This window comes from Tupaia chinensis, unplaced genomic scaffold, assembly GCF_000334495.1.
Source record: "Tupaia chinensis unplaced genomic scaffold, TupChi_1.0 Scaffold147433_1, whole genome shotgun sequence".
Taxonomy (NCBI): Eukaryota; Metazoa; Chordata; class Mammalia; order Scandentia; family Tupaiidae; genus Tupaia; species Tupaia belangeri.
The window spans coordinates 4,351,110-4,365,416 of NW_006207284.1; the positions used below are offsets into that span (position 1 = coordinate 4,351,110).

General features: G+C 36.3%; 1 protein-coding gene across 1 annotated transcript in view; it reads left to right on the forward strand.

Moving 5' to 3' along the window:
- THSD7B (thrombospondin type 1 domain containing 7B) overlaps positions 1 to 14,307 on the forward strand; it is a 797,103-nt gene that overhangs the window by 527,476 nt on the left and 255,320 nt on the right. Inside the window, exon 13 of the mRNA XM_027768766.1 lies at positions 932 to 1,195. Within this exon, the coding sequence (XP_027624567.1) occupies positions 932 to 1,195 (264 nt within the window). The remainder of the gene's footprint in view (positions 1 to 931; positions 1,196 to 14,307) is intronic.

Genomic DNA, 14,307 nt, shown 5'->3' on the forward strand with positions numbered 1-14,307 from the left:
GTTGCGTTTTAATTCCTGGACCCAGCACATTAAAAAAAAAAAAAAACACTCTGGTGTAAGCATATGCCAAAAAATCCTAAGAGAAAAATGGAAGAGAAAGGATTATTGTGTGACCATCACCCCGGGAGTTGACTTTTCACCTTCCCTCTCTCTCTGCCTCTCTCCAGCAAGTGAGCTATGCTATGAAAAAAATCTAAATAATAATAATAATAATAATGAATAATGATAATACTAAGATAGGAGTCAGCAGGTGGCATGGTGGGTGCTGATCTGAACTCCCACACATGGCCAACAACAGTTTGAGTCCTAGACTTGGCGGCTTGCTCCATCACTTTTTTTTCTCTCTCTCTCTTTCTCTATCTCTCTTTAGTGAGCATACATCTCCTATAGCAAATTAAAATAATAATAATAAATACAAAGATGTAATTTCAGTTTAAAAATTAAAGAAAAATAAAATAAAAATGTTAGTACTTATACGCCTTTTTGGTTTCCCTGGCATTATTTTCAAAAGGAGAATAGAGTCAAGGTAATCAATTTGTTTTTATCAATAAACTGCAGAGAAAATAATATTAAATGAATTAACAAGAAGTTTCTAGCTGTTGAGTCATTATAACAAATGTCTTCTAAGTATCTTGTGCCATCTCCCAACATAAAACCATAGGAATTTTTGTGAGGAAGAGGGATTTTTTTTTTTCAAATTAACTCAAATTCCAAAGTTGTCCTGGGAATTACGTCCATTGTCTTGGGGTTTGCTTCTATGAAAACAAACCAAAAAATGAACAAAAACAAAATAATAGTAAAAAAAAAGAAGGGGGAGGTTTAATGAATTTAAGGCTTAACATTTTAAGACCTTGTAAGTATAAATGTGTGAACATCTTTTAAGAAAACAGAAGATATGAAATTAATACAGCAATGTTTCTTGTTGGAACAGGGAAAAGCAGAAAGAAGGAGAAATGCCAGGATGCTGACCTGTACCCTCTAGTGGAAACTGAATCATGTCCTTGTGAAGTATTTGTATCCCAGCCCCACGGAAATTGGTCAGATTGCATTCTTCCAGAGGGCAGAAAAGAGCCTCAGCGAGGATTGCGGGTACAAGCAGACAGCAGAGAATGCGGAGAAGGAGTGCGCTTTCAAGCAATAGTGTGCTCTGATAAAAGTGGAAGACCTGTCGACCCTTCCCACTGTGGCAGCTCCGGTAAGGAGATGGATGTGGAGTAGAGATGAGAACACTGATAGTTTAGGAGGTTTAGCCAAGTTGGAGGTGTTGTAGCATTTTTTTTTTTAAGAGTTTATTTTTGCTTTTGAGTGTGTAAGCTAGCAAGGTGGCTAGAGTCAGTGTGGTGGGGAGAGACCTTGAGAAAGAAAGTGAGAAGTCACTCCCCCCTGCGAGGATGGCCACACCACAATCTATTTTCTTCTATTCTACTCCCGGAATCTTAAGCACGCATCCAAAGTACCAGTGTCAACTAGCTCTAGGACTCCAACCGCAGGTGGCCATGTGAAAGCCCAGTGTCATAAATGCTCTGCCATCTTCTGGCCTGTAGCTTTGTTCTGTAATATTGTTTTAGTTCTCATTTGTGAATAACACATTACTTTTGACAAAACATTGATGTAAGGGCCAGCAGTGAATATAATAATTAAGTTGATTAAATCCTACTTGGTTGACTGCAAGGTTTAATTCGCAAACCCAGTGGCTTATGAAGCATGCAGAGTTGGTACCAGCAGTTGGCGTAATGGCTATGTTGCTGGACTCCCATGTAGTCAACCGTGGTTCGAGTACCGGACCCAGAGGCTTAAACTCACACCGTGCACGTCTGCATGTGTGCCCAAGATCCCGAGAGGAGAATGGTGGAGAAGGGATTGTGGCATGGCCATCCCCACTTGGGTGTGATTTCTTGCTTTCTGTCTCTCTGTCTTTCTTTTGTGGTGGGTAGCAGGTGCTTAAAAAAAACATAAAAAAAAAAAAAAAAAAAAAAAAAAAACTCTCAAAATAAAAAATAAAGTAACATGCACAGTGTATTCCGTGCATGCCTAGAATCCTGGTAGGAGGGAGAAATGGAGGAGAGGGAATTGCAGCATGATCATGTCCTAATGGAGTGTGCTTTCTCATTTTCCCTTTCTGTCTCTCTACAGTAAGTACATGCACCCTCTGACATTTTGGTTTTTTTAAAAACAGATATATGAAATGTACATATGTATATCTTAGAGCTTATCTGAAATGTGAGAATGTTGGAACTTCAACTCCCTCTCTCCTTGTTTCACCTTTGTTTATTAGCTACTTGTTCAGTCCAGCACAAATGAATAGGTTTTCTGGGTTTGGGTTTTTTTTTTTTTTTTTTTTTTTTTTTTTGGTGTTCTGAGTAAAACAGGCATCATACCTCAAATTTCTTCTAAGATAGTTAATTGAAAAAGTTTCATTTAAATATTTTACATATAAAGTATAAGTACACATAAATAAATAGAATAAAATGGTAGAAATGAAATGAGGTAATCTAGGAGAGGTTTGTGAAATGTTAACTTAAGATAAGACTGTCTTTTTCCAAATCTTAGCTGGGAGAATTTGAGAATGATGAAGGTTAAATACAGCTGAGGTGAGAGTTGGTAGAAGAGATCGAGACTGATAATTACAATGGAGTTTATGGATTTCCTGCTCTATTTTTGTGTTTTTAGCTACATTTTTAAAATTATCTTTAATTTTTTGTTTTTATGGCCAGATCATCCACACACTCACCAGACGCACACACAGAGAGAGGGAGGAAACACCTTCCCTTGAGTGGAGTGTGGTCATGCTGCAGTCCCTCCACCCCATCTCTTCTTACAATTGGATTTTGGTCACTCATGCATATTTGCCTGGTGTTTTTTTCAAGATATTGGGGCCATAATTCAAACTGTTGTTGGCCATGTGATCTGACTCTCTTAACCATTATACTATTATGCTATGAGATCAACCCTGCCTCTTTTTTTAAAATTATTATTTCTTTTTATTTCTATTTTTGTATACATTCAATCATGCTACTTAGCTTACAAAGTGAATATTCCAACATGTGTACATTTCTCACCAGTCCAGTTCACCATACTAGAAAGTTATCTTCAGTAGATAATAATCCATTTCTTTGTCCCATAAATGCCTTGCCTCTCTATTTTTCTCCTTAATGTCCTTCCTCAGGCTCCTTTGTCCATCCTCTCCCCACACTGTATGTGGTATTCACAACCATTTACTTAGTTTCTATAAGCCTTTAGACATCCAGTTTAGACCATAGATTGTAGACAGTCACTTTTTTAAAGCTCAAACAAGTTAGGAATTTTACGGAAAAGTATGGATAGAATTTGTGTTTGACTAGAAAACTCTGAAAGCAAATGGACAGACTTTGGTCTTAGTCCTTAATATTTTCATGTACTTAAAAAAAAATCTTATTCAACTGTAAGTTTTCTAAGTAGTAACAAAAATGAAAAATTGAATTCAGTTCAAATGTACAAATCAAGTTAATGGTAGTGTTTCTTAACTGCCTATGTATGAGTACATCTTTACTTAAGAAATACTTATTTCATTACATGAATGCAATTTAAGGTTTACTGATTTTTAAATTAATGTCATTACTGCTCTGTATATGCTATGTTAGTTTATAGAATTATTTTAGGTGATTTGATTTTCAGAAATATTAAACACATTGCAGGCAAGTCATAGACCCATTTTAAGGAAGCCAAAGGTAGGGGACTTTAATCTTTGTTTTTCGATTGTTGTGTGCAAATTGTTTATGTATTAACTGGATAGAAACCTCTAGATCAAACACCTGTTATTCCTGTTATTTACTTGCTCTTCTGTGATTTATCTGTACAGTTATGGGCAAACCAGGGACTTATGGGGTTCACTGGATAGTAGGGGGTAGAAATAAAACAAATTAATAGAATTTTAAGTCTTAGTTCTAAAAATAATGAATAGTCTATGTTTAAATGAAGACTATGTTTAGATAAACTTTTGGGAAGTGCTTACTAAAATGTCCTAAATCTGACATGTGAAGGGTGAAAAGAGGCCGCCATCTGAAAGGTACATAGCAAGGTCGTTTCAGTTAGTGAGATAGCAAGAGTACATAAGGCAGAGCTGTAATGTTCACAGAGAAACAAAGGAAGCCCTGTGGTCTGACTGTAGGAGGAAGGGGAGAGTTGTGTAAAATATGGTCGAAGAACTGGGCAGAATCTTATGAGGCAAGGAAGGAGAACGGATCTAATTTTAGTGTAGTCTTCAGCTGGGAAGTAGGTTGGGTAATATGATCCAATTTAGGTTTTTAAAAGATCATGGTTGACTATAGCTTGTGGAATGATGTGAAAGGGGCAAGAATGCTGGGAGACTATGGTAGCTAGTCAGTAAAACATGATGATTGGTCAGACCACGGTGGTGGCAACAAAGAAATAGAAAAGTAGTTTTAAGGTGTACTATGGAGACAGAATTTACAAGTCATATGTATATGTTATCCGTCATACCTCTAATTGGAGGTTATGGTTTTTTTTCATTTATTTCCTAAATAAATGAATGGGCTAGAAATAAAAATATCTTCAAGGAAGAGGAGACTTATAAATCAACCAATTTGTAGTGCAATAGCAAAAGCTATTTGGAATTTTAAAGATTTTCACAAAAAGAAAATAGTGCTTTAATCAAGATTTATTATATACTCATAACTTATGTCAGTTGTGTTAAGATGCTATATCTTTTCAAAGAAAGTTTTTAAAATAGCAAGTGAAAATATCCTGTTGTGTTGCCTGTAGAGATATGGTAACCTTCTATCAAGAAAAACAAACAAATAAAAACTGTTAGTGTCACAATTAAAGAGATAATAGTTTTTATACATGTATGAGGTAACTCACTATTAAGAATTCTATTTCCAGGACTAGCAGTTGGCATAGTGGCTATGTTGCTGGGCTCCCATGTAGTTGACTGCGGTTCGAGTCCCGGACCTGGTGGCTTAAACTCACACTGGGTGCTTGTGTGTGTGTGCCCAAGATCCCAAGAGGAGAATGGAGGAGAAGGGATTGTGGCTTGGCCATCCCCCCTGGGGGGTGATTTCTCGCTTTCTGTCTGTCTCTCTCTGTCTTTCTGGCAAGCACACATACCCTATAACAAAAACCTCTCCTATTTCCACATGGACACATGGAGGAACCTAGCAGCAACCCTAATCTGCTTCCCCATAAAGATGATAAATATTTTGCTCTTTTATCCTCTTACATGGACTTTATCTGCCTTGTGCACGTAGGAGACACAAATTGGATTCCCCAAGGTGACCTCATGAGGCAGATACCCCCCATGTGAGGTCCTATGAGGTCCCTGCTGGTACACACAGCCATGGTAGCACAACCCAGTGAATTCTGAGTTATCCATTCTAATAGATTCGGCAGATGATTCAAACCACAGATAATTACAGTCTAGTCATTGTAGAAACAAATATTAAAATTTGCATTTCATTGAAAAAAAACTTCAAAATAAAGTTTGTATTTATATTCTTTGGCCACTGTTAGTTCCTAAGGAGTCACACCATTGCCCAAAGCCAAAGAGTAAGATGTGCTCCCATCTGTGTGGCTGACAATAGGCCAGATATTGAATGGGACTCCCTCGTTTGGGCAACAGAATATCAAGGGCCAAAATTAAGGTACTTGGGGTATGTTTTTATTAACTATGTCTCTTAACCCAGTGGTTTTTGTTTGTTTGTTTTGTTTTGTTATTTTTTGTCCAAAGGGCCCCCACACCCCAGGACCTTGCATTCTTTCTCTCCCTGGTCCTGTCTCCATCTCTGTTCATTTAGGGCTCTCCTCAGTAAACTGATCCAACTCACCACTCCCTATTCCCCTTACCAGTTGTTATTTCTGTTCATAGTGCTTAATCTCCAACTGAAGTATATTTACTTTAAAAATATGTTTACTGTTTCCTTCTCTTCACTAGGAGATTATGTTCCGAAAGAATAGAAATGGTATTTTTAATTTCTTTCTTTTTTTTTTTTTTCAAGCTACCATATCCACAAGTACCTTGAATAGTGCCTGAAAGTTAGCAGGCATTCAAAACACATTTGAACACATGACTGAACGTTGAAGTCTTAATAATTTTACTAATGCTTTCTCTCAAACTTTTTCTTTTCTTTTGCTCTCTGCTGTTCCTGGTAGTAGATATACGCTGTCTCTACTCATCCACCTGGTTCTGTCATGCCAAGGGCCATCAGCTGTCACACTAACATGTAGATGTGAACTTGCCACGGGCCTGTTTGCAGTCTTCCCTTGTCTTCCCTTTAAACACCAGCTCCTTACCAGGACCTTAAAGGATTTCTCTGAGTATTTAGTTTACCTACCATGTCTTTTCTTCTCCTTATACAACTTCCCTTATTATCTGAGATAAGATCAGGTATTTCCTGTTCCAGGAAGCATCTCCCCTTTTATTCCCAGGATGATTGAGGAGATCATTCCTGAGGATGCCTATGATTTTTTGTCATTAGGACTACACTTGGCACAATTTATTTCCAACAAATAAAAGTCCATCTCAGTGTTTATTTCTCTTACTAATCTGAGAGCTCATCAAACCCAAGCCTGAACTGTGTTCATTTCTCTGTTCCCGAGGCCCCACACAGGACCTAGCCCATCACGGACCTCAGTGAATCCTGGCTGAATGAAAGAATGAATGAACGAATGAATGTCTTGTTTAGACATTCAACACACATCTGAATGGTGCATGTGTTTCATGTGTGTGTGCATGCAGTCCTGCCTGTGTTTTAAAGCCCTGTGGGTAGGATAGCAGTGTGTAGTGGAAGCAGACCTGTTGGGAACTCAGCTGTGCAATGTATGGTCAAACCAGTCCGGAAAACCTGTTTCTAGTTGGCTCTGAATATATAGGTTGAGATGAAAGGAAATGAAACTACATTGCTAGAAATAGACAATAGTTTTAAAAGAGTGGAGAATAAAAAATTGTTTTTCAATGATCCAGTCATGACTATATAAATAAACTTTAATTTATCAAATTATAAACTCAGAAAATATATTTGATTTTATACCTGATTCCAAATAAGTTATAATTGATGTAATAAACAATTAATAGTTTTCATTAACATTTTGTCCAGTAATAACTTAGCACTTATACCTTGAGTCTATTAGAGTTTCATTAATTTGCTATGACATATAAGGAGATATGGGTAGCAGACAAAGTAAAATCATCATCATCATCTCTGAATCTCTTTGTGGTTAAAGAACAATTTCCTTTACATGTTTGCAATCACTGGAAGAATGTGAATGTAATATTTATACACTTGAGAAGTTTACATTAGCTCTGTGTATTGAATTTTATATAATTGAAATATTTCTGTTGCAACTAAATATGAACAAGTTTATTTTGGCTGAGTTGGTACAACATGCTCCCCCAAGGACTATTATTAACCAAGGTCATTAAGAGAGCACCTTTCAAAAAAAAAAAATGTCCCAGCAAAGGTATGTAGATATCAAACATGGCACAAACTTGTGAGCTCTTCTTATAAGCACACCTCACAGAAAAGATTGAATAATTATATATAACCTTCTCTTGCAAAAATAAATGGAAAATTTTTAGTCATCTGCAATTTTTGAAAAATGACCTGTTTCTTAAATCTTCTACAGCTCTGTTTCCTGAGACATTAAAAGACTCTTTAAATCATGAGTTGAGGAGGCATAATACTGCCTGGATTGAGGAAATTTAAATTGGAAAAATAAAAACTATGTTTCTATGTTTTTCATGGTGAGATTTAGCCTCCTCTGCTTTTTTTGTTTCTTTGTTTTAATGTGATTATCAATATAAAACTCCTACAGAATATACATAATCGGTATTTCCTTTCGCTTTATTTTTTTTTTAACAAGATATAGGTTATCTCTGTCTCTGGGTCATTCATACATTATTTTTCTTATTTATTTTTTAGGATGTGTTTCCTAATTTCAACCTAAATAACAGTTTCTGGAAACTAAGGCTTATACATGAGATCTTATTTCAATAAAAAATCATGATACTGAAAATGTTTGAAGAGCTCACATTTCCACTCACCTCACTTACATAGTCGAGAGATCTTTTGGGAACAGTGACTCATGTGCTTGTGCATCATTTATCCTTTTAATAAACATGAACAGAGCATCTAGCGTTCATCATGCACTTTTCATATAGCAGTATGTGAGCCTTAGGAAGGTGTGCTCACTCGAGGTATTCACAGTCTCATGCAGCACCATTTTTGGGTCTTCCAAATTTGGGATTTAGCTTCCCTGAGTCAGACTATGCTTTACTTTTTTTGACTTGCAGTGAGACAAAAACTTCAAAAACTCAAGTAGTCAGATGGTTTAATATACCTTAGATTTCTAATCTAGAACTATGTCCAAATACAGAGTCACTAAGGGATTGGAAGTTGACAGTGAAATATGTGTCTAGGGCTTTAACAGCCTGTCCTCTATGGATATGACTGGAATGTCTTTTCTAGGAAAGATAATGTGTGTGTCAGCCCTTCTCAGGGAAGAAACTGTGAGCTTGTGATTAAATCCATGTACAACTTTCCTTTTATCTACTTAAAATAGAAAGGACCATGTTTTATCCTAAAGGAGAAAGTAAACAGAACTTCTAAACACATGGTTTTTAATGAATCAGTCAATGTTACTCTTTTTCTCCTTTAGTGGTAACAAATAGATATCTTACAAAGAATTGCCAGGTTCTTTGTCTAGCTGGCTTAAAAGAAAAAGACAATAGTTCAATCTCTTTAAGATCAGAAATAAAACAAGGATGTCTGCTCTCAATTTCTATCTAGCCTTTGTACTTAAGATTCTAGCCAAGGAAATTAGATAATAAAAAGAAGAAAAAGGCATCTAGATTGAAAAGACAAAGTAAACCTGTTATGGATTGTATGATAACATGATCTTGTAATTGAAAATCCTAAAGATCACTCCCTAACAAACAATTAGCACTAATAAAGGAATTCAGAAAGTTTGTGAGATGCAAGAAAAATATTCCCAAATCGGTTTTAACTCTATCCATTAATAATGAACAATTTGTAAATGAAATTTTAATAAAATACATTTATAATACTGTCAAAAAAAAAAAACTTAAGGATAAATTTAATAGCGCCAGCATGTGGCATGGTGATTAAGATGCTGGACTCCAACGTGGCCAACCGCAGTTCAAGTCCTGAATCTAGTGACTTGAAAATCATACTGGCTGTATGTGCACGTGCGTGTATGTATGTGTGTGTGTCCCAAATCCCAGAAGGGGAATGGAGGAAAAGGGATTGTGGTGTGGCCACCCCCCTGAGGTGCGAGTTCTCACTTTCCATCTCATTGTCTCTCCTCTCCAGCAAGCACACACACCCTATGGAAAAAATAAAATTAATTTACTGAAAGAAGCATAGACTATGCTTCTGATACTTTTAAATGTGTTAGAAGTTTTAATGGAGACCTAAATTGAATGAAAAATAGTAGCATTTCATGTACCAGAGACAGAATATCATCGAAATGCTAAATATTCTGCAAATCAATGTACAGATTCAATGTACTCTCTATTAAAATTCCACCTAATTTCTTTATAGAGGTCAACAAACTGATTATAAAGTGGAAAATGCAAGAGAACAAATAATTAATAGTCAAGCAGTCTTGAAAGAAAAGAGCAAAATTGAAGGACCCAAAGTTCCTAATTTCAAAACCTACTGCAAAGCTACAGTTACCAAGACACTAAAGTACTAACATGAGAGACATATATAAATACATCAATGGATCGGAAGTGGTTTTTCATAAATAAATTCTTAACATTTATGTTCAACTGATTTTTAACAGGGGTGTCACTATTTGATAAGGAAAGAATAGCCAACAAATAGATATCTACATGCAAATAATTGAAACTTGACTCCTTCCTGACACTCTACACAAAAATGATACAAAATAGATCCTAGACCTAAATGTAGCTCAAACTATGACGCCATTAGAAGAACACATAGAAGTAAGTCCTTGTGAGCTGGGAAATGGGAAATTATCCATAGATAAAACACCAAAAGCAATAATGACAAAAGAAAAAAAGGAGACACTGTCAAAATTAGAAAGTTATGTGCTGCAAAGTATACCATCAAAATTATGAAGACAAACCATAGATAGACTATATGTGCAAACGATGCGTCTGACGAGACTTGTATCCAGAATATGTATGTTAACAATGAAAAGACAACTGTGTAATATAACAGAAATGAAATATATGTTCAAGAGAAATCAAAACATATACCATTGCTCATGAAAGTCAGAGGTGGAAACAACCTCATTTTAACAAGTAACAAATGGGTAAATTATATGTGTGTGTGTATGTATATATATATAATAGATGCATTATAATGCAGTATTATTTGGCAATAAAAGAATGAAGTATTACAACATAGCTAAATCTTGACACCATTACCCTAAGTGAAAGAAACCAGTCAGAAAAGACCATACAATATATAATTCTGTTTACATGAATGTCCAGAGTCAAATCTATAGTAACAGAACATAGGTTAGTGGGTGCTTAGAAATAGAAGAGATAGGAGAGACTGGAAAAGGACTACTAATGGATATGAGGTTTCTTTTTGGAGTGATGGTAATGTTCTAAAATTGTGATAATGGTTGCACAACTCTATGAATATACAAAGGAACACAAATTCTACATTTTACATGTATAAATTCTATGTTTATTATCTCTAAGAATTATATCTCAGCTGAATTGTATGTTAATTATCTCTAAGAATTATATCTCAGTAAAACTATTAAAAGTGAAAATAAATTTCCATGTCTAATTAATGAAAAATTATTTAAAATATTTCAGTATAAAAATACGTACCTTGGGGCCAGCAAGTGGTGTGGTGGTTAAGGACACTAGACCTCCTATATGGCCAACCGTGGTTCAAGGCCTAGATCAGGCACCGTGCTTTCTCATTCTCTCTCTCTTTCTATCTCCCTCTCTTTCTCTCTATCTCTCTGTCCCTCTCTGGTCAAATTAAAAATAAATAAATGAGGTTAAATAAAATAATTCTTTAAAAATAAAATACACGCCTGTGGGAACCAGCCGACGGCGTAATGGTTATGTTGCTAGACTCCCACGTAGTCAACCACATTTAAAGTCCTGTACCCAGCAGCTTGAAACCTACTCGGGGCACATATACATGCATTCCCAAGATCCTGAGGGGAGTATCAATAGCCACGTGGCCATCCACCCTAGGGGATGATTTCTCATTTTCTGTCTCTCTGTCTCTTTGGTGAGTACACATGCCCTTTAGAAAAAAATCTCTCAAAAAAAGAAAATCCATGTATACATACACACAAGCGTGTGTATGCATCCTCATTTTCACACTCACATATTTACACACATATGTAAAATATTGCCACAAAGGATACTGGCTCATTTGTGGAGATTTTTTGGAGAATCTCTTATACTAGGAATAGACTTTGAAATACATGAAATTAATTGAATTCAGAACATATATGAATAAAATGTCTGGGAAGACAATATTAATTTGGTGATGGTTTCAGAAAGCTTCAGAAGCAGCATCTCAGAGTGAGGATGAACCTTTAATCTAAATCTTGAAGGAGAAAGGGTTCATTGTGATGCAGTGACATTAACTAGCTCTGTGTTACTAGGATATGTGTAGGTGACAGATGAAGTTATAAATGTGGGTTGATGTTAACTTCTCTAGGAACTTATATACTAAAGAAATAAATCCAAGGTAACTTTTTCCCCTGCAAACGTGACTAATGTTTGAAGTTGTTTTATTAAGGGACTCAAATCTAACAGAGCTCCAGTGTTAACTAAAATTATTTGTATGATTAAAATTATTTAAGAATGTAGCAGCATAAAACTAAGTTTAACTTTATATTTTATATAAATTTATGTCCTTTATATTTAAAGACATTACGCTGAAAGGCATACAAAATTTCAGATATTAATTTTGGAAATCAACTCTCTCTGATAACTACAGATACCTACATAACTCAGTTTTTTAATTTTTAGTTATTATTTTTATTATTATTTAGATTTTTGTCTTAGGGTGAATACACTTGTTGGAGATAGACAGAGAAAGACAGTGACAAGGAAAGTGAGAAGTCACTCTTAGGGGGGATGGCCATGCCTCAATTCCTTCTCCTCCAGTCTCCTCTTTGGATTTTGGGTATACACACACACATGTGTGAGTTTCAAGCTGCCAGGTCCAGGACTGAAACCAGTTGGCCACGTGACAGTCCAGCACCTTAACCACCATGCCACCTGCTGGTCCCCATTACACAGCTTTAGGCTGATAATTCTCAATATTTTTACTCTGGTAGCACCTTTACCCTATACCATTTATCTAGAATATACCCAGTGTAAGGGGGTTCCCCACAGGCTGCCCCAGGAGAGATTGCCTGCTTGAAGGTGGAAGAAATCCAGAGCCCTTGCCCTAACTCTACCTTTATCTCTCCCACTGATTCTTCTCATCCTTAACTGCCTGAACAGGTCTTCGTTATTAAGTAGGGACATTGTATTGGGCCTGTGGCTGAGTAACAGAGAGAGCCACATCCCAAATTGCTGACCATGGTTCAAATCCTGGCCCTAGTGGTGCGTAAAGCACATTGGGCATGTGGGGATGTGTGCCCCAAATCCCGACAGCATGGAGAAATAGAGATGGTATTGTGACATGACCAGGCCCTACTGGTGACACTTTCTCTATCTCTGGCTCTCTAATAAGCACACATACCCGCTGACAATTATATTTTTAAATTCTCAAATGTAGGGACATTAACCAGGGCCGCAATAGGGCTCCATGTTTGTTTTAGATGATTCTGGCTTCAGGGTTGAGGTTGGTTTTGAGTGAGTTAAAGCTAAAGGTAGAGAAATCAGCCAGGATAAAGTGGTATCTGTGGAAGTAGGAAAGAAAAGGCAAATCTGGGATGGATGGGAAGACAAGATCTGAAAGTTAGAAGGGATGATACTGATTAGAGGTTAGATACAGGGTGGAATCAGGAGTGATTTTGAAAGCTGAGTTAGTGAAAAATGGTGACTCCAACAAGGTTAAACGTCAGCTTTCCAGTGGAAAATGAAGAACACCATTTTGGATGGTTTGAGGACTGAGCAGATCACTTTTTAGTAGACTTAAGAAAATATAACTGAAATTACTTGACTGAAGTCAGAAGAAAGAAATTTCTGTTATTATAGATTCAGGATATAGATTTTGGAATTGCTCATATATGACACGATAGTGATAAGAATGATGTTGACAGGGGAAGAACTGACCTCAGACAGAACTCTAAGAAATAGTTCTACCTGAGATGGTGTTGGAAAAGTTGTCCACCTTGTCCTTAAACCTCCTCACTGACTAGGAGCTTAATAGTATGAAAATCAGCTGAACAACTCTAAAATTGGACAGATCTTTATTTTTTTTAAGTTTATGTGTAGTTTTCTCCTCTTTTTGGTTACAAATTAACTTCTTTCAATTAAAAAATAAATCTGAAGTATTTTCTATATAGGAACATTTCAATAATTTGAAATTAAATGTAATGTACCCTCCACCTATAAACATTGTATTTTCCAGGTTAAATACCCAAAGACTTTTGTCTTCTGACTCATGACTGTTTCTAACCGCTTTCATCATCATGCTCATTTTTCTCCAGCATGTTTCTGTTTGGCAGTAAGCACTTAAATGATAGTAAAGGGAACATAGAGTCCCAATGTCATTTGGAACCACTCATTTCACATATGATGTGCTCCAACCACATTGGCCCTCCTCCCCTGCTCCCCACGCACCTTCTGTCTGTCCACAGTTCTGTTCCTTTGCCTGCATTCTTTCATATGTTCAGTGTCTTTTTCTTTTTAAGGTGAACTTCAATTCATCTTTTTTGTTGTTGTTAATCTTCTCCATAACTGAGAGACAGAGAGAGTCAAAGGGGTATCAACCCAGCCATAATCCACTTCCAGGGTCAGCCAGCCCTATACCATAAACATGCCTGTTAGGCGTACTTAGGGAGGTCTCTGGTTGCAACTCTCAACCTTCCCTTGTGGGTCAGCTTCATGAGGCATCTCCTTTGACTACTGTGCAGCTATTTGACCTCCCCATTCATCTTTTCAGACCTAACTTAAGTCAGTTTTTTCAAAAAGCCCCTTTCCCAACTTTGCCAGACTCTTTCTATACCATCAAAGAAATGTAGGCACATCTTCATGGAGAGTATAATTTATATTACACATTATCTCTTTGTCTTTCTCTCTTTCCAGATTCTAAGCTTTTTTTAAAAAAAGAATTATTTTATTTAACTTTATTTATTTATTTTATTTTTATTTGACCAGAGGGAAAG